Raw genomic sequence first — 21,000 nt, 5'->3', positions numbered from 1 at the left:
CAAGTTATGATTCTCACACCCTGGATTAGAGAAAGTAAAAAAAAAAAAAAAAAATACCTACAGAAGATAAATTTTTTAATTGATTATAAGGGATAGCAAATAGATCAAAGCAGATTACGTAGCAAATAAACAAAATATGCGAACTAAGCTTAATATACTAAACAGATTGGATATGAATAGCAGATTCTCACCCTAAGTGATGGTACAAGCAGGCTGCAGATTCTTAAGAGGCAAGCTGCACTTGCTTACAGCTTGGAATCCCCAGGTGTTCCGTTCACAGGCTAAAAATCTCTTTAGTCTGGGTCCAGCACTTCTGCAAGTTCAGTCTTTGTTTCTTAGGTGTTTCCAGGAGTCTTCTTGGGTGGGAGTCAGTAAAGAACCTCAGTGATGTCACTCCCCTGTGTTATATAGCTTTTACATATGGTGGGAATCCTGTGTTTCAAAGCTTGGTTCCCACGCCAGTCAATGGGAAAAATACTAAAATCCCACGATGGAGTCCAGCACCAGGTGATCTGGTCACATGTCCCTATAGAGTCACAACAGCCATCCCCCACTGTCTTTTTGCCAGGTTCACAGGAAGGCTCACCAGGTGGGAGACAAGCTTCTCATAAATCCTATTGTTTCTTCTGAATGGCTCATTAACCTGAATGGACCCTTCCCAGCCAGCCGTCTAGACCAGGGGTGGCCAACCTGTGGCTCTGGAGCCACAGGCAGCTCTCCAGAAGTGAATACGCGGCTCCTTGTACAGGCATCAACTCCAGGGCTGCAGCTGCAGGCGCCAACTTTCCACTGTGCCAGGGGATGCTCACTGCTCAACCCCTGGCTCTGCCACAGGCCCTGCCTCCACTTCACCCCTTCCTGCCCCTCCCCTGAGCCTGCTGTGCCCTCCCCCTTCCCCCCCGCCAGAGCCTCCTGCATGCCACAAAACAGCTGATTGGGAGGCAAAGGGAGGCACTGATCAGTGGGGCTGCCGGTGGGTGGGAGGCACTGGGAGTGGTGGTGGGGAGCTAATGGGGGGCTGCTGACTTATTACTGTGGCTCTTTGGCAATGTACACTGGTAAACTGTGGCTCCTTCTCAGGCTCAGGTTGGCCACCCTTGATCTAGACTGAGAGCATTTTGCCTAGTGGGCGTTGCCCAGGAATAGCTACCTGTGAAATAGATATAGTCAATATTCATAACTTCGGATACAAAAATGATCCATGCATACAAATAGGATAATCCTATTCAGCAACCCATAACCTTTCCAGTGATACCTCACATGCCTTATCTTGCATAAAATGCATCATAATATAATGATATAATTATATCCTACTAATATCACTATGAAAAATATGGGGTGCAGTGTCACACCATACACAAAGGCAGTAAATAGCAGTTCTAATAAAATTAAAATAAATGTCCCCCAGTTTCTGCTAAGCTGAATTCTACAATTGAACTGTGTGTGCATATAATTTATTTATAAAAGAAAAATAAACATATAACCTTATAAATTGTGAACGAAATGTGCACTTTATACTAGTGTAGATGTTATGAAGAGAAATAACCTCCCATGTAATTCTGTTTACAGTGCATTGAACATATATCTATTGCAAATGTACAGGATTTACTGGATTATTGTATTCTTTTAATTTCAGGACCATTGGAGATCAACTAGGTGAAGCTAAAGCTAGTGGTAATTTGGGAAACACCTTAAAGGTGCTTGGGAATTTTGAAGATGCTATTGTTTGTTGTCAAAGGCACCTAGATATTTCCAGAGAGCTTAATGACAAGGTAAGAATGGTGAACATTCAGTTACTGTCAATCTGGCTGTAATTTTATAGAACAATAATTATAGAAGTATTAGCACATACTGATGAGTCTTTGTATAGTGGTCTGTCATGTAACCACTTACATTATGAAGATACCTGCACGTTTGAGTGCTCCTACTTAGGATATTACAGGTGGAAGCACCAGAGGCACAGGCACAACTGCTTTGTTGGGATGCTCTGGGGGTGTAACTCTCCAAAATGGTCATAGCTCCCCATTAATAGTTGAGAAACTTGCTTTCTCTGGCTGATGGTTCTAATAGTTGATACAGCACAGAGCTGCACAGGATTTCGGAATCTTTCCAACATACTGATATTGTGTTCTAGGTTGGAGAAGCAAGAGCACTTTATAATCTTGGAAATGTGTATCACTCCAAAGGGAAAAATGTAGCCTGTGCTGGGACTCATGATCCAGGGGAACTTCCAGATGAAGTAAAGGCTGCATTACAAAAAGCTGCAGGTTATTATGAGTAAGTAATGATTTCAAAAGGCTGTGACTGAAAAGAGAAAAATCACTAGCTCAAGGAGCTTAGGAGCATATAAATAGTTTAAAATATTAAGAAACCTTCAGTGTTGTGAACTAAAGTATAGAGTAGCACCATTTAATGGTACCAGCAACAATATGTTGGCTTTTGGGATAAGATAATAAAACATGAAAGGAGTAAAGGAGTCATACCTGGGGATTTTTTTTAGGGTGGCTTTGGTTTTGTTAGGGGGCTTATTCCTTCACCCACTTACTTCCCTGGTCCTTCTCGCATGAACAGAGAGCAACAATACCCGAAGTCCAAAGGTGCAAACAATTCGATGTTTATTGGGGTGAACTTCCAGCAAGCATGATTCCAGTTTCCTTCCTTAGTGTCCTCCTTCCCAGCTCTGACACCACAGAGCCTTAGACCTGTGTCCCTGTTCCCATTCCTACCCTTAGCCAAACATGATTCCAACTTCCTTACTCCCATTCCCTGTTCCCATTTCCCCCTTTAGCAAAACATGATTCCAATTTTCTTACCCCCATTCCCTGCTCCCATTTCCCTCACCCACATGCCCATGCCTACCCCCACCCACACCCTTCCTCATTGACTACAGATTATATAGTAAAACTTGAGTTCTGCTTAGCTATACCTTAACCAATCATTTTCCTGAAATTTAACTAACCAATCCTAACATATTGTAACATGATTATGTAACCAATTATATCCCACCACCTTAATTAGTTTACACCCAGCAAAATTAATTATACAGCAGACAGGAACAATCACAGAACCAGAGAGATTATACAGACAAACAATAGCAAAGTGGGAACTATAATGACAAAACAATACAGAAGTGAGGATTTCACATCCCAGCTATTGATAAGTGAGTTCTTGCCAGACAGGATGCTATCAAACTAAGTTTCCTTTTACATTTTCTAGGCACTTCCCTTTCTCTGGAGGTGATACAAATACAATCCTGTCCTGATAATGCCTAACAGCCCAATAGCACCTTATTTCAATGTGACTAGTTTGGAGTGTGAGGATGTGACTGTTCGCTTCCCAGCTTATGGCTGCCTCTGCTGCTTAGCCAAAGGCCTTAGCCTAAGAACAGGGCCTCAGACTGTCACAGTAAGAGAAGGCCCTTACACTGGCAGACAGTGATTTCTTTCTTTTATACCTCTAGAACTAGCCAAGCGATAAGAATACACCTAAATTCTTAGAGTATAGGCCTTTACAGACAGGCCTGAATATCTATATCCTAACAGGTTTCATTCCTGCTATTTGCTTCTCTGTAATACCACACAACTGTTATCTATCTCTACCTATTATAAGTTTCAGAGGGATAGCCATGTTAGTCTGTATCAGTAAAAACAACGAGGAGGCCTTGTGGCACCTTAGAGACTAACAAATTTATTTGGGCATAGGCTTTTGTGGGATATAACCCACTTCATCAGATGCATGGAGTGGAAAATACAGTAAGTAGGTATAAATATACAGCACATGAAAAGATGGGAGTTGCCGTACCAAATGGCAGGTCAGTGCTAATGAGGTCAATTCAATTAGGGTGAAAAGAAAAGGAGTACTTGTGGCACCTTAGAGACTAACCAATTTATTTGAGCATGAGCTTTCGTGAGCTACAGCTCACTTCATCAGATGTAGCTCATTCCCAACAGTTGACAAGAAGGAGTGAATATCAACAGGGGGGAAATTACTTTTTGTAGTGCTAACAAGCCCTCTGTTGATACTCACCCCTTCTTGTCAACTGTTGGGAATGGGCTACATCCACCCTAATTGAATTGGCCTCATTAACACTGTACCCCCACTTGGTAAGGCAACTCCCATCTTTTCATGTGCTGTATATTTATACCTGCTTACTGTATTTTCCACTCCATGCATCTAATGAAGTGGGTTATATCCCACAAAAGCTTATGCCTAAATAAATTTGTTAGTCTCTAAGGTGCCACAAGGACTTCTCGTTGTTTTTACCTGTTATAAGTCACTCCAACATCCTGGGGCCCTGCCATCTGCTCAGAAACCAGGGTAAGAGATGAAAAGGTAAGACCTGTGCATCAGGAGATCTGAGTCGGCATTTGGTCTTTCCTTAAGTAACCTTTACCCACTTTGTGCTGCAAACGCCACAACTGTCACAGGAGAATGGATGTACTTTGAGTCTGGCTAGCAGGTTCTGAGCAGATGATCTTCCCCTGTTCCAAGAGTCGAGCCCACCAGCCTGCGGAGGATAAAACAGTCTAGTATCTGCTGGTATCAGACTAGATAATGCTTAGTGCTACGTCAAGGCCACTTAGCCAGTAAAAGGAAAATAATCTTTTCCTTTGTAGTAATGGGAAGACCAATTATTTTATGGCTTGTAGTTTCCTATGAACAACTTATTAGGTCTCTCTTTTTATTTTTTTTTCTTTCTTTCCCCCTCATCAGGGAAAACTTGACAATAGTGACAGAGTTGGGTGATAGAGCAGCCCAGGGACGTGCGTATGGAAATCTGGGAAATACACATTACCTTCTAGGCAACTTCAGGAATGCTGTTATAGCCCATGAACAGGTACAAGATTGTAATTCTATGGAATTTTGTTTACTTTAGCAGAACATTTTTCAGCTGTTGATTGATCCTTTGTATGCATGTATTGTCTCTGTAGGCTTTTAAAATGCTAACTTACCATGCTTCATTGATACTTAATAGTACAGATTCAAGCACTTGTACAATCTTTTCAAGAGTTGTTTGCTTGAAGAACAAACAAATGTTGATATGAAGTGGTAAAGCCCTATAAATGTGTTCTTGCAGATAAATTTTGTGAAGTACAATAACTGAGTACATCAGTAAGATTCTGTGTTTTTCAGCGTCTCCTAATTGCAAAAGAATTTGGTGATAGAGCTGCTGAAAGAAGAGCATACAGCAATCTTGGAAATGCCTACATATTCTTGGGCGAATTTGAAACAGCTTCTGAATACTACAAGTTAGTTAATTTATTTCTTATATATAAACATAGTACCAATCCTTTTTTACATAATCAAAGTAGGCAAGTCTTTACCGCTGTTTAGTAGTAATAATGCTTAGCATTTGATATACTGCTTTATAATAATCCTTACAACACAAATTGGGAGAGAATTAATTATGCAGTGCTTAACAGAATTTTTAAATTAATTTTCTAGTCATTTGACTGTTCAGCCTTTCCTAAAGTCTGGATTTTTGTAGTATGTCTTCTCTACCTTTTCTAGTAAGAGGGAATATTTAAAGGGGCACTTCTCCATAGTTCAGGTTATTGCTTTCTGTTGACATGCTTTTACTAGCTTTCTCCTGTGTCCTAAGCGTGTTGCCTTGATACCCACCAAATTCTAGGATGACGATCCACAGACTTTAAGTACTTGTATTGAGATCTGTAGTGCATTAGGAAATAACTGAAACATGCCAAAGGCAGTCTTGCATAGTGGGCTGTATACTCATGCTTTATTCATGAACATCCCTTTTTTATCTGCTAATCTTCTGCACAGCAAGGCAAATATAGTTGCTGCACAGAGTTCAGGAAAATTAAGCTAAAATATCTGCATTCGGTAGGTTAGGTACATGGGCTACATATGAGTTCAGATTTCAACTCTGAAGCCCAAGCCTCCTAATGTTTTCAAAACGGAGCAGAACTGACCTGAACATTGCTGACTCAGTTAACTGTTTGACCAATCAAGTCAATGCTTGTTGAGCATTAGGGATTGGCTGCCTTGATAGCTACAGAAGTATCTTAACACTACCTACTCCTATTGATTAGACATTTACTGTTTCTGTTATTTTCTAAAGTTGGCAGCAGACTTTGTAAATTGTACTCTGGATTTTTTTTATACAGTGAAGAAAATCAGCATAAATAATGCAGTAATGAAGAAGCAGCTGGCTAAAGTTAGAATATACAGTTTAAGGGTCCAGTCCTCCTCCCATTGAAATCAGTGGGACTTCCCCCATTTTAAGGTTTGAGATAAATGGGAAGTGGAAAAACTGTAATTATTCTCTTGTGGGATGATTATTAGCAGCTAATTTGCAAAACCAAGGTTGGATTTTACCATTTTACCCAGACAACTGTATTGATTTCAGTGGGGTTGCACAGGTATAGTGACAGATCTGAGAACAGAATTTTTCCTATAGTGATTTTGTGAGGCTAATAATCCACTCTCTTAGGAAGACACTACAACTGGCTCGACAGCTTAAAGACAGAGCTGTGGAAGCACAGGCTTGTTACAGTCTTGGAAATACATACACTTTGCTCCAAGACTATGAAAAAGCAATTGACTATCATCTGAAGCACCTTACAATCGCTCAGGAACTGAATGATAGGTAAGTCCTTTGGAGCCAATATTGTATATTTAACTTAAGGGATAATAGGATACCCTTCGTCTCCTATAGTTGTTCTGTATATGGAACTTGCATTGAAATCAATAAGAGTTCCCAGCATGGATTGGCTATAGGATTACACCCTTCAGAGGAAAAAGTGGTAGTCTTAAAGGTATCACATTAGTGAATCCTGAGATGAAAGTTAGACTTTGTGCAGGTGCATTGAGATGAAGAGTAGCCCGTGACTTATGGAATCACTGTTACTGTTAGACCGACTTCCACCTCTGTCTGTCTTTTGGTTGGTTGTTAAGGGAAGACGCAGCAGCTCTCAATCTTTATTTTGAAACTAATGATTTGCTATAATTTTGCAGCCTTCTCATACCAATAGATACGCTTTTGTGCCTTCACTGGGGAGGAATGAATTGGAAAGAAAAGGACAAGTCCACTAAAACGATATAGTTTTTAAATGCAGATAATTTTTAAGCCCTATATTTTAATATTCAGGGCAACTAAAATTGCTTTGTAATTTTTAAATGTTATGCTTATTGATTTGTAGAGAAAGACAAGTGTTAAAGAGAATGCTTATGAACTGGGTTACAAAATGTGGTCCCTGTGCACTTTTAAACTCTTGGGTCCTTTGTATCATTATCCGCATCTTGTCATTTGAGTCATAATGTTCACAACACTGAAGGAGGGATTTGTCTGTTCTGTAATGTAAAAAAATCAAACCTCTCACCTTCACAAAATTCCTAATTTAAATAGTAAATGTTTTAAATGAACACTGAATAGATGGTTTAAATACTTGGTTAAATGTCTTTCAGTAGTGACTATAATGTACTTAATATTTTGGTGTTTTGAAATGGGAGTTTTCCTATGCTTACTGGGCCCAGCAACAGATTCTGTCCCAGAAGTTACAGCATGAAATTCTGACCACCTGGGATTACAACTGAATATTTGCTTAAATGTATTACAGAATTGGTGAAGGAAGAGCATGCTGGAGTTTAGGAAATGCGTACACAGCATTAGGAAATCATGATCAAGCTATGCACTTTGCAGAAAAGCATTTAGAAATTTCAAGAGAGGTATGACTTGCGCATTTTTATGTCTTGGCTGTTGGCTTTTCCTCTTGAAGATCTTTCTCATGTCACACATCCAGACTGCATGACACGCTGTGTTTGGAGGAAGAAAATAAAAAATCTATGTCAAAGTAGTGTCATCTGGGCAGGGTTAGTTTACAGGGGCCCCAGTAAATCTGTGTGAAGAGGAAAAATAGTTGTGGCTTTGTGCATGTTTGCACCTAATGCATTAGTAAAAAGATTCAGGAACAATCTTTCTATATGGAAATGTCACCACTGTGGTGGTGTCAAGGCCATAAACCCAAAGTAATCGTGTAATATTCTTGGAAAGCAAAAGGTACGGCATTCATAGATTTTTTCTTAAATATCAACAAAAATTGGCAAAAATAGCAACATATAAGTTGTCAGTAGACTAATTCTTCACTTTTTATTTTCTGTCACCTTATGAAATGCTGTTCGCTTTCTCTGGTGCATCAGTCAACTTTGCCTATATGCACATCAGATTTTTAAGATGCTGAACAGAAACTTTAAATCCATAAGCAGTGTGTTCTCATTTTGCAGTTGTGGGCTGAGATGTATATATCCACCTCAGCCCACAATTGCAAAATGAGAACACACGCGCACGCATATGTATATACACACACATGCTTGCCGTGTGTTTGATTTTGATTCATGGGATAGGTGCTCAGAGCATGCGACTGATACCAATAGTTACATTTTTAGAAATTGGAGGAAATAAATAATAATCAAATAAATATATTCAAATGTACTTGGTTGCAGGTAGGGGATAGAAGTGGAGAATTAACAGCTAGACTTAACCTCTCAGATCTTCAAATGGTGCTTGGTCTAAGCTACAGCACAAACAACTCCGTGATGTCAGAAATCCATGCTGTAGATAATAGTTTGAATGGTAAGTGATTCCTTCCAGCATATTTTTTTAGCTGAAGTTAAGAGGAAAAAATGATTGCTCCTTTATTGTGTACAGAGGCTTTTGAATTTGTGTTTCTCACTCCCCTATCCCCCTTCCTCCTCCCCGTGTCCAAGTATCTGCTTGTTCCATTTGGAATATTGGGCCTTTCTGCTTTGATAAAAGGACCTTTGTATGTCTGGAAGATTTGCATCATGGTATCGGACAGCCTGTGTTGCAGGCCTGTCTCTCTCCTCTCCACAAGTTGAATGGTCTAAATCTGAATGTTCCCCAACCACTTCATTTATGGGGAGAAGAGAGGCTGATGTTGCTATGCAGATCCTCCAAAAATGTCAGCCCTCTAATAAAGAGACATTTGAAGACCTGACTTTTTTCCAAATTAGAGGAAAAAACGCTTAATATAATCCCATTTTTAAAAAAATTAAAAGCAACATTTATATGCACCTTAATAGAGCTGGAAAGGATGCAAACAGTTTGATTTTTGCTTTATAGTCCATTGTTTTTTCATTTGTCTTTGTGGCTAATTTTTTTTAAATGAGAGCAAATATATAACAGCTTTTTTTTTTTTTTTTTTTTTAATTTGAGATACGACTGATTTTATGCACCAGCTTACAGGTTTTGCCTTGCCTCCTTTCTCCATAGCATTCTTACTGGCACTGGGGAGCTGACGACAAAAATTGTGGGCTCTTCTGATGTCCCTTTTCCTCTGTCTAAGCTCCTTAATCAAACCTTTCTCTCCCTGCTCCCATCCACGGTTGTGTAGCCTCTTCAAAACTCAGCTGATTTTCTGTGACTTTGTAGTGTAGTGTAATGTCAATTCTTTTTAGAAAGTGTGTGGTATTTTGATGCCAGAGCATAGCATTCCTGGATCAAAGAATCTTTATTACAAGGAGACAGTCTATATTTGTGTTTTAAGGTAATTAGCCTTCAACTCTGAAGTGCAAAACCAAATGTTTTCAGCCTGGGTAATCTACAGATGTTTACTTCATGCTAATATTTTTTATTACATCATTTTGGAACTTAGAATTACCGTGTCTTAAACCTTAGATGGTATATACCACAACATAGCTTTGAAATGTAGAAAATGTATCCTTCCCCTTCATAGGCAACCAACTTATTTAGTCTTATTTCATCTCTTCCCAAAGGTGCAAGATCCAGAGTAGGACGCCGTCACAGTATGGAAAACATGGAACTTATGAAATTAACACCTGAAAAGGTTGGCACTTCCTTTCTTTTCTTTCTGTTCGGAGTAGTAGAATTGCAGTAATGTTTCATAGCTTTCAGTGCACCAGTGCTGTGAAATGCCTAACGTGGATCATTCCAAATAAATTCTTCATTTAAATGATAGGAGCATGGGTTTTAGGGCAAGATCATCAGAAATTGTATACAAACCCCTTTAAAAGTGGCTAGTAAAATCTTGATCAATGAAAGGAAGTGTCAGGTACAAATCTAGAGAAGTCAGAGACGTTCAATAACTAGTTGTGGCAAAGAGTATTCATGGTCAAAAGCACAATGGTAGCAAAGTCAGTCCGGTGTAATGGTTTACTGGAGGATGTTTTCTCAGGGTTGTACAATTTATTTTCTGCAGTACACATCAGAAGCATGTAGGGAGTAGGTATTTGCCCTAAGAGCTTCAGTTTACCTGCGTAGTCAAGAAGTGATTCAGAATAAAATGAAAGGGAAGCTGTCCAGAGATTAGTAGAGCAATCATTCCTTGGCTATGAAACAATTCCATATTTTTATTTATGTATCACGTTTTTATAGTGTGTTTTGTTTGAGGCTCTCGGAACACTTTGCAAACAATCAAGCCTTTCATATCCATGTTAAGTAGATAGCTTTTACATTTCTAAAATATGAGGCACTGGAAGGTTCACTGCAAGGTTACACAGGAAGTCTATCAGAGCTGGGAATAGAACAGAGGTCTCCTGACGAGGAGTGATGTACCTTAACCTCAAGGCAAGAGTTATCTAAAATGAACCTGTTTGCCTCACAAACCAAGTTGACGATTTTGTATAAATCCATGTTTCCCAAAGGATTTTAATGGGAGGTTGGAACTTCTACTTCAGTCTCCATCGTGGGATACTATTCATTCCCATCTCCTCCAATAGTACAAACCTGTTCTCTAGTTTTGCAGATAAGAGGGTTAAATCTCTTCCAGGATGGACATGTTGGGTGGCTGATGGTGCTGAAGTTTGTCACTTCTTGCACTCTGAGCCCCTGCTGGGACTGATATGCAAGATCCTAAGTTTGGCCTCCAACCTGCATCTCCCACAATGTACTGCTGAACATTCAGCTAGTTCCAGCTGAAGTTTTTTATCCTGTACAAGTGCACTGATCACTTAAACGGTTGCTTAGGTGATACCTTTTAAAAATATAGATTCTGTATGTGATAGTATAGCCTGGGGTACTGTGTAATGAGAGTTTTCCAAGGTGCCTTTATAATAAACCAAAACTAAATATCATAGCATAGCTGTAACAAAGGACTTCTTTCAAAATACTACTCTTACAAACTCAAGAGAAGGAGTTGAGGGATGAGGTTCCAAAGGCATAATGGGGGGAAAGCCCAGCTAAGGAGCCTGCTCTTTGGAGTTTAGATAAGGCCTAAACCAGAGGATCTGAAAGACCTTAAGATATGGCTAGAATATCCAACATGAAGAGACTGTACAAATAAGAAGGGGTTAGTGCCAGCCAATGAATGGCTTTGTCAGAACCAGAATATTTGTTTAGTCTTTATAAGCTTTTAATGCAGCTGTACATAATTATGTCAAGAGGGCAAAAAATATTGGCACACTAATCTCTGAGTAGGAGTCTGCCTTACAGCATTAACCAGACTTAGGTCCCTGATATCCTTCTGTTTTGGCAGCCACCTCTGCTTTCACAGCCATGCTGCTGCTGTTGTCTGGCATCTATGCAACAAGGGAGAAGTTTGATTTTAAAATTCAACTGCATAGCTTCCCTATGAAAAAGCTCTAAAAGGCTCCTATGTCACAAATATCGAGTGTCTTTTGGAAGCTGCCATTGATTTGTAATTATCACTGAATTTTTGTTTTAGAAAAGCATTTTGAGGGGAATTTGTTAGACACACAAATGTGTTTTGTATTTTATTCTGTGATGTGAGGATGAAATCAATGAGCACTTAATTCCTTTTTTGTTGTTGCTTTTGTGTGGGACCACTTGGAGCTGCTCCCTTATCCACAATTCCTTTTCCAAGCCCTACTTCTGGGGGCTTTCTGTGTTCCCAGGGGAGGACTCAGTGTAAAACTGGCTGGGTATATGTTGAGTTGTCATTGTTATTTTGCCAGACCATTGGGCTAGGCTGGGAATTTTTAATGATGAAGTGTGGAAAATGCCAGCAAAGTCTGCCAAATCTTCCTGCACACTTCAAGCACGCAAAGTAACAGCTTTCCTGCCTATTGCTATGTAGGAAATCCTTCCTGTTAGTTTCTAATGCAAATGTAATCAAATGGTATGTTTTGTCAACCAGGTGTCAAATTGTGATTCATATATATTAAGTATAGTGTGTCCTCTTGCTGATCTGCAACTGTGTTCTTCTGGGGAGACAGGATTTCAGGCTGGGGATTCCCAATGTCAAAGGTTGAACCAGACAGCTAAATTCATCCCAGTGAAGCCAGTGGAGTTCCATGTGATGAATTCAGCCCATAAGGTTTGATACAGATTATCAAACCGTTCATTTCATAATCATCTACCATGTAGAATTGCTACGCTGTGTAAAAGGACCTTGTTCAAGGTCCTGGCATTGCTGGATATAATTATGATTTATTAGGGTTTTTATGAACATAACAGTTTTGGGTAATTTATAACACTGCCAATACTCTAATCTGAAAAACATGTCAATGTCAAACTTGATGTTAGTGGGACTGGTTTATGTGCACATTGAGGAGGAAGAGAGAAGGTACTGGTCTCCCTTTCAGGAGTCCATCCTTCTGGGGGGAACGAAGAAGAGCGGCCAGTTCTGGCTTGAGGAGCAGGTTCTTTAGGTGCTCATGGCTCAATAGTAAAGAAGGCTCCCTGACAGCACATCTAATAAGGTCCTCGCTTGCAGTTCACACAGATTCTAGAAGTAGAGCCCTGCAAATCAGTGGATATCCGCTTTATATCCACAAATATCCACATCCGTGGACCATTTTTGCGGATCGTGACTGGATGCAGATACAAAATTTAATTTCTAAAGGCCTGCGGATATCTGCAGATTATTTTTGTGGATAGTGGATCAGATGCGGATATAAATTTTGTATCCGCGCAGGGCTCTACGTAGAAGTGTGAAACTAATTTAGATGCCAGACGTGGGAATACTAATCTGTAACCTCAGTTTCGAAATACTAGGGGAGAGGAGAGTTTATATGTAGGTTTTTTTAAAAAACAAGAGACTAGTTTAAAGGGAAATCTGAATTGCTTTACAAAATACAAGAACTTGGGGTCACCAAATTAAATTAACGGGCAGCAGGTTTAAAACAAACAAAAGGAAATATTTCTTCACAAAATGTACAGTCAACCTGTGGAACTCTGCAAGAGGATGTTGTGAAGGCCAAGACTATAATAGGGTTAAAAAAAGAACGAAATAAGTTAATGGAGGATAGGTTCATTAATGGCTATTAGCCAGGATGGGCAGGGATGTAAAACCATGTGCTGAAGTGTCCCCTAGCCTCTGTTTGCCAGAAGCAGGGAATGGGCAACATAAGGTAATCATTAAGTGATCCATCCTTTCTATTCATTCCCTCTGAAGCACCTGTCTGAAGGCAGGATACTGGGCTAGATGGACCATTGGTCTGACCCAGTATGGCCGTTCTTATGTTTCTTATGTTAAGGGGTTTGACTTTAAGGAAAAGACAAGTTTACTTAAAAAAATGCTCTAGCGTTTTAATTTACAACTTACGTTACAGTTCTAAATTTCACTGACAATATTGAAAGATTTTAATTCTTTTCCAAGCCCTACTGCTGGGGGCTTTCTGTGTTCCCAGGGAAGGACTCAGTGTAAAACTGGTTGGGTATATGTTGAGTCTCTGTCTCTCTCTCACTTCTGCAGGCATCATCTGTATTTTGCAGCACTCTCTGAATGGAATGTTCTTTCTTTTGATTCACTGACTTTGAGCTCATTTCTATTGTGCAGTATCACTACTGTATGTTAGAGATAATAGAGGACTTCATAGTCACAAGTCAGGTGATGTGACCTAGCAGTTAAATTTTGTTCATCCATCTACTGAAAAGGAAATATAACCTAGAGATTCTTCACTGATGGGGAGTGAAGCTAATTAGATGATAGGCAGCAGCATATGTAAAGAAGGGTTGTTTCATCTGACTCTCGTTTTCTTAGATTCAGAACTGGAACAGTGACATTCTTGCGAAGCAGAAACCCCTGGTTGCCAAACCTTCAGCAAAGCTGCACTTTGTAAATCGATTAAAAGGCAAAAAGTACAAAAATGGCACATCCTCCAAAGTTCTGCAGGATGCTAGTAATTCTATTGATCATCGACTTCCAAGCTCTCAGAGGGTATGTTTGGAGAACTAAAGCCTAAACAGGTTTAATTGTTTGTTTGTTTGAAAATTTCTATAGCACAAATGAGTGCTCATTTCTGGAGTGTGTTAATTTCAGTTCTTATTGTTTACTTGATCAGAAAAAAGTGATTAAAGTACAGTAATTCCTCGCTTAACGTTGTAGTTATGTTCCTGGAAAATGCTGCTTTAAGAGAAACGATGTTAAGCAAATCCAGTTTCCCCATAAGAATTAATGTAAATAGGGGGATTAGGTTCCAGGGAAATTTTTTCACCAGACAACTTTTTTTTTAATTATATATATACACATACACAGTATAAGTTTTAAACAAACATTTTAATACTGTACACAGCGATGATGATTGTGAAGCTTAGTTGAGGTGGTGGTAAAAGGGTGGGATATTTCCCAGGGAATGCCTTACTGCTAAATGGTGAACCAGCACTTGGCTGAGCCCTCAAGGGTTAACACATTGTTAATGTAGCCTCACACTCTACAAGGCAGCATGAATGGAGAGAGGAGACGCAGCATGCCAGAGACACGGTGGGTCTCTGTGTGTGTGAGAGAGAGATGGGGGGGGGGGGGGTGAGAGAGAGAGAGACGCACACTGCCCCTTTAAGTACGCTGAGCCCACTGTAAGTACACTACCTTTTTAAGTAGATCAGCAAGTTGAGACAGCAGCTGCTGCCAGCAAGCTCCCGCTGTGTGTTCCCCCGTCCCTGCTCTGTGGAGATGAGGTATGGGGAGGAGGGAGACAAACACCCTGACATAGCACCCCTCTTCCCTCCCGTCCCCCCCATGCTGCACAGAAAGCAGGAGGCTCCTGGGAGCAGCTCCAAGGCAGAGGGCAGGAGCAACACATGGCAGTGGGGGGAGGGACAGCTGAACTGCCTGGCAATTGATGGCCTGCTGGGCAGCTGCTGCAGAGGGAACTTAGGGGAGCTGATGCAGGGCTGCCAGTCCACCCTGGTTCCAAGCTCCCACCAGCTAGCTCCAACGGGCTGCTCTTTCTGCAAGCAGTGGACTAAGTAGGCTGCTGCCAAACAATGTTATAAGGGAGCATTGCGCAACTTTAAATGAGCATGTTCTCTAATAGATCAGCAACGAAATGATGCTAACCGGGACGATGTTAAGTGAGGAGTTACTGTACAGAACTAGCTTTGTCTAGATTAATATATGTTCAATTTCGTATTAAATTTGAAAGAAGTGAAGTAAAAAAAATTTAAGTTAACTTGATCAAGGTCAGAGGAGAGAATCTATTTGTGATAATGAGAACTAGAGCAGCCACTGGAAACACGTCTCTTGACTTATACCTGGCAGTTTTAGTTTCCTGGTGACGACTAACTCTGCCATGTAATGCTCACATTTCAATTGTTTTAAAAAATCTTCCACAAGCAGGCTTGTTTTGTTGACTTGATCACCTTCCATTGTAACGTGTTTAAACAATATCCAAGTATCAAACATGAACAGATTCAACTGCCACAGCTTCTGCATTACAGTTCAGTAGGAGACAATCATAACCCAAAGTTTCCCTGACTCTCTTGCCTATCTTTTCAGAAAAACAGTCCTGATATGACTGGAGATGAAGGGTTCTTTGACTTGCTGAGCCGGTTTCAAAGCAATAGGATGGATGATCAGAGATGCTGTTTCCAGGAGAAGAGCAGAATGACAGCTGCAGCATCCTCCTCCACCCCATCTAAAACAATGAGAAAATGTACGGTTTTTTTTATTGTTTGAAAAGATCTACCCAAATAATGTGCCTCTGGTTTGGGTTGATGTCAGTCTTTTAAACTGTTCTAACACACAAGATTTACTGTTCCAAGAGATTTCCAGACTAACTTGTTTGCTTTCTCCTTCCACCTTTAGCCTTCTCTACTTCCATGGTCTCACCACACACTGATGAATTTTTAGATCTACTTGCAAGCTCACAGAGCCGCCGCCTAGATGATCAACGAGCCAACTTTAGCAATTTACCTGGGCTTCGTCTCAATCAGCACAACAGTCAGTCAGTCCTTGGCCACCTAGTGGCTAGCAACAACAGAGAATCAGATGATGACTTCTTTGATATCTTAATAAAATGTCAAGTAAGTCAACAAGAACGGTATGTGGAAAAAATTCTGCTCAGTTATATGGGAGGGTCAAAAGAACTCTGTTCATGTAATTTGCCCCCACAAGGCCTCATTTACCTCATCTCAAAAATGGGGATAATGCCTATATCTGTAGAGCACTTCGAAACTGATATATGAAAAGCACTCTAAAAGTGTTGGGTGCTGTAATATGTGCAGAGTAGGAGAGAAAATTCGGTGAGTTTTTTTCATGTTTTTAACTTATGTCACTGCAATATTTACACTCAACATCAGTAAGACTCTTGATACTAGAAATATTAGGCTCTCATTTCAATCTGTGAATGAAACCTTCCTATTTAATCTTCTAGAATATATTGAAATGATGAGTACGTTGACGTTCTTCGACTGCTTGCTCATGTCAGTTCCATGGTAGGTGGGCATGCACAACATGCCCAGTTGCTGGATGTTTTTTCCTTAATGGTAGCGATAGGGGCTGGCCCTATCGCCTCCTGGAGCCCGTGATTATGCGCCAGTATAAGGGGCACTGCTAGTCCCCTGCTCTCTGTTCCTTCTTATTGCCCGGGATGGTTGCTGGGATGTTTCTTGCCTTGCAGGCTTTCCAGTGGGTTTTGGACTTTGTTGTTCTGTGTATAGTTAAAAGTTTAGTTGTTAGCTGTAGTGAGGTAAAGTAGATAGCAGTCCCATATTGGGACATTGTCATAAGGATGGGGCATGCCCTGGTCCCCAGGTTTCAGACCGTCTGCTGCCTATGTTAAGTCCATGCCAGTGAACAACCCCTATTCAAGCTGCTTAAAGTGCCTTGGGGAAGCCCACATTTTAGGACAGGTGCAAAATCTGCAGGGCTTCAGGACATGCACACAAAAGGACAGGGACATTCGTTTGAAGGCCCTGTTACTGAAAGCAGCACTTAGAGCGGCACAACTCCAAGGTCAGTCTGATTTTGCACTGAGCAATCAGCTGTGGTACAGAGCACTCCCCGGCACCATTCACCATCTTCGATGCCAAGGAAGAGGCACAAGAAACTGCGCACCAAAAGAGGGTGCTCCCCAGTGCCAAAGAGGATAGGTGGAGAGTGACTGATGAGGTGATACCTGTGCCGGGCCATTTGTCCTCCCCAGAGCTGCGCTCTGTAGTGGCGACTCCACCCAGGGCAACAAGCCCAGTCCGGGACTCAACGCTGACTCCTGGGAGCACCCTATGCCTATGAGTCCCATCAACACTGGAAGCATTGCAGGCAGCAAGGGACCTAATGTCCCTCCTGGTGCTGCCCATGCTCTGAGATCCTCTCAACCGGCTTCCTCAGAGTTGTCGAAGGTGGCCCCCACCAGAGAGAGACCCTCCATGGGCCCACCTCAGTGGTCTGACATGCCACTGATCTGCTTCACAGCACTGATCCCTATTTTGTGACAAAATGTCACTGGCTCCACAGCACCAGTCTCCAGCTCCCCCATCATAGCTGACAGGCGGAAGTGGTAATGGCTCCACCATGGTCTCCGCAGGAGGAGTTCTCTTCGGAGGTCAGGGATGAATCCATCCTGAGGAGACACCAGCATCAGCCTTACGCATCAGACTTTGGCGCCAGACCTGCAGATGCTTGGCGACTGGGGCAGTGGTTGGTGTAATGGCAATCGGTTCCCTCAGATGCCAGAATCCTACTCCCCAGCTGTCACTTTTGGTTGTATCCAAGAGGCGAACCACTGTGCCACCCCAGCTGGTGCTGGACGCAGGCTGCAACCCTAGTCCCAGTGGAGGCAACCCCAGTAGTGGAGGAGGAACCAGTCCCTCCTATGGTAGTAGCCCCTTCCTCATCATCCCTAGATGTGGAGGTCACAGGTCCTGCCAACCCACTGCCACCATATGACTTCAGGGTTCATCAAGAGCTCCTTAAACAGGTTCCTACAAGCTGGAGGTGGAGGAGCCAAAGGAGCCCATGGACAGCCTGTTCAACATTTTAGCTGCAGCAGCCCCCTCCCCAGTGGCCCTCCCAGTCCATGAAGGGGTGTTGAAGGTGGCTAGGGTGCAGTGGCAGATCCTCCATAAGGACAAAACTTTTTAATACAGAGAAGCTATGAAGTATTTCTACTACTTAGTTAACATAAGTGATCTGAAATGTCAGGCTGGGTCCAGAACAAGGATTAAATTATGTAATCATTAGTTCCTTTTCTTAACACTGAAGATCCTGAATTCTACCCTAAATCTGTTGCCATAGCCACAGAAGTGCCACACTTTGCATCAGACTGATGGCAAATTGTGGAAATAAAGTTAGAGAATATTGTGTAGACTTCTATTCAGTTTTAAAAATAACTGCACACTCCTGTGCAGTCAGTACAGCATTAACAGTGTGTACTTCAGCACATTGCTGTAGTTAAACCATTGCAATAGGTTAGATGCTTTAAAATAAGTTGGTAAAAATGTGCCTGTATCCAAAGGAAGGAAGACGTATAATAGGTAGCTAGTAGCCTGGTGACTCTTACTGATGTGGGGTGTGTGTGTGCGTTTTGTAGAATTGCCTGCTTTCCATTCTGTATAATGTGTACTTTCATGTTGGAAAGGCAGATACATTTAAGGTGGTGCAGGTGTTTTTCTTATCAGGCCTTTGTGGAGTCTTACACTTAGTCCAGAAAAATGATTTGGGTTTATCCAGTGTGAGGAAAATATTTACACTCCCTATTGGAGATAATAGGGATTGCACAGGCTGAAGTCCACAGCAGAATTTGATGCTAGGAAAATTTACTACTATTTAGTCCAGCACTACTAGGACACATTTTAAGTGTGTTACTGCCAGAGAGGGAGGGATGTAAAACAGTGTCCTCAGAATCATAAAAGGTTGGAAGGGAGGGCAAGGGTCATCTAGATGGAGGATTTGTTGGGTCTAAACCATCCAAGACAGATGGCTATCCAGTCTCCTTTTGAAAACCTACAGTGAAGGAGCTTCTACGCCCTCCCTAGGTAGAATGTGAAATCTGTTGTGATGAGAAGATTGCTGTAAGGAATTACTAAAGGGCATGGCAGCAGACCATACAGATATACTTACAGAAACTACTGTGAAGCCAGATAAGCTTTACCTCTTCAGTTTGCTCAATGTTTTACTGTGCTTTTAAGTGAATATAGCAAAACAAGAGAATCTGTAGCCAAAAAAAGCTTAAACTAGAGGGTTCCACCCACCTTTCCATTGCTAGCAGTGGAGTTGGATCAGAGCCAGAATTAACTGGTTCTTCATCTTTTATGTAAGACACAAGTGTGCATAAACTAATCCTAGTTAGGGATCCTGCTACAGGTTTGTTCGTGGTATTTAATTTAATGTTTTTAAAATAAATGTCTCTTCTTCCATTCCTCTCCTGTTTGATTTTCCATTTTATTCCTGAGTTGCAGAGTTAAACACATAGCTGAAGCCTTTTGCAATTGTATCCTACTTTATTAACTACAGGAGTGATGTCAGATACAGAAATCAAATTGGGAATGGAAATTAACTCTTTCTTACATGTCTTCGTGTAATGGCACTAATAAGGTTGAGGGAGAGTCTAGTGTCCATATAGATAGAAAATAGGAATACAAAACCAAAATATTGTAAGGTTATTGCTCACCTTTCCTTGTCACCAACATATTCCCCTACGAAAAAGGTTATTCTTTTCATAGTTACTACTCACACCTCAACGGGCTTACAAGAAACTAAACTAAATCACATTGTTAACTTCACACACAACTCTAATACAGGATGTTTTTGATGAGACATCTTCAATGGGTATGTTATAGTATTTCCCATTCAACTGCTAGAGGGGAGGGAAGGGTTTGAGTTGCCTGCACACCTGGTAAGCGGATGAGGCATTATACCCTTAGTATTAATTGTGCCAGTATTCTAGAGGCAGTATTACTATAATTTTATTAAAACCCTGTGGTTTTACTAATAAGAAATCCTGATGGCTTTTAATGAATCTGTTCCTTTGCATAAAAATAAACTTTCTGCAGTGAGAAAATACAGAATATTAGCAATGAAATAGTAATCGTATTATTGTATGAGCTTTTGCACTTCTGACAGGCACTGGTTAAATTTTTAACCCTTCTTAAATCTTTAGGGTTCCAGATTAGATGATCAAAGATGTGCTCCACCATCAACTGCCACAAAAGGACCAACTGTACCTGATGAAGATTTCTTCAGCCTTATTTTGAGATCACAGGCCAAGAGAATGGATGAACAGAGAGTCCCTTTACCCTCAAGTACAAAGAGACCAAATCCTATCAAAGACTTTTAGAAAGAGAAGCCTGGTTGGAATTTCAACTATAGAACAAAGATTAGGGGATCAGATTGTACTGTAATTTTCAACAAAGAGTCTGTCACTTTCCTTTGTTTGCAGGGAAAACAATAATATACCTTTAAAGGAAAATGGGTTTTGTAGCACTAACAACATTTGGATATTCTGTTCAAAGTGTATTAGTTTTACTTTTTTAAAATAGTGCTAGTAAATTGACAGTTGTACACTCTTGTGATCAGTGTTCTGCAAAAGGTACAGTCTACAGTTGTTACTACTGCTAGAGATTAACTGTATGTCAAGTTTAAATGAGTCACTGAGTACTTTAGATAGTTAAAAGAAAATGGATAGCATTGTTATCAATAAGATGTAGTGTTTAAGGTACTCTGCTTCATTGATTAAAACACTACAAGTTTATAGCAGTTTAAATTAACAGTAATACAATTTTCATAGTTCTATATGTCCTTTTAAAAAATTTTTTTATACCAGTTTTTTTTTAAACCCACAAACTGAGGAATAAATTACCTCTGACTACTCTCATGTGTG

The 21,000-nt window shown here is 40.7% G+C and overlaps 1 protein-coding gene across 7 annotated transcripts in view; it reads left to right on the top strand.

Moving 5' to 3' along the window:
* The window catches only part of GPSM2 (G protein signaling modulator 2), a 58,524-nt gene extending 37,534 nt beyond the window's left edge, over window positions 1-20,990 (top strand). For 6 of the 7 annotated variants that reach the window (XM_077824886.1, XM_077824887.1, XM_077824882.1 and 3 more), the window contains 12 exons: window positions 1,637-1,772; window positions 2,135-2,277; window positions 4,714-4,837; window positions 5,134-5,249; window positions 6,455-6,610; window positions 7,581-7,689; window positions 8,464-8,593; window positions 9,757-9,827; window positions 13,944-14,120; window positions 15,678-15,834; window positions 15,987-16,204; window positions 20,281-20,990. In XM_077824886.1, coding sequence (XP_077681012.1) covers window positions 1,637-1,772; window positions 2,135-2,277; window positions 4,714-4,837; window positions 5,134-5,249; window positions 6,455-6,610; window positions 7,581-7,689; window positions 8,464-8,593; window positions 9,757-9,827; window positions 13,944-14,120; window positions 15,678-15,834; window positions 15,987-16,204; window positions 20,281-20,457 — 1,714 coding nt within the window. In that variant the 3' untranslated portion in view covers window positions 20,458-20,990. The remainder of the gene's footprint in view (window positions 1-1,636; window positions 1,773-2,134; window positions 2,278-4,713; window positions 4,838-5,133; window positions 5,250-6,454; window positions 6,611-7,580; window positions 7,690-8,463; window positions 8,594-9,756; window positions 9,828-13,943; window positions 14,121-15,677; window positions 15,835-15,986; window positions 16,205-20,280) is intronic. The other variant, XM_077824888.1, reaches the window with a different exon arrangement.
* The last annotated feature ends 10 nt before the right edge of the window (window positions 20,991-21,000 follow it).

This window comes from Eretmochelys imbricata, chromosome 8 (assembly GCF_965152235.1).
Source record: "Eretmochelys imbricata isolate rEreImb1 chromosome 8, rEreImb1.hap1, whole genome shotgun sequence".
NCBI classification, from domain to species: Eukaryota; Metazoa; Chordata; order Testudines; family Cheloniidae; genus Eretmochelys; species Eretmochelys imbricata.
This window is presented reverse-complemented; position numbering and strand designations above follow the sequence as displayed.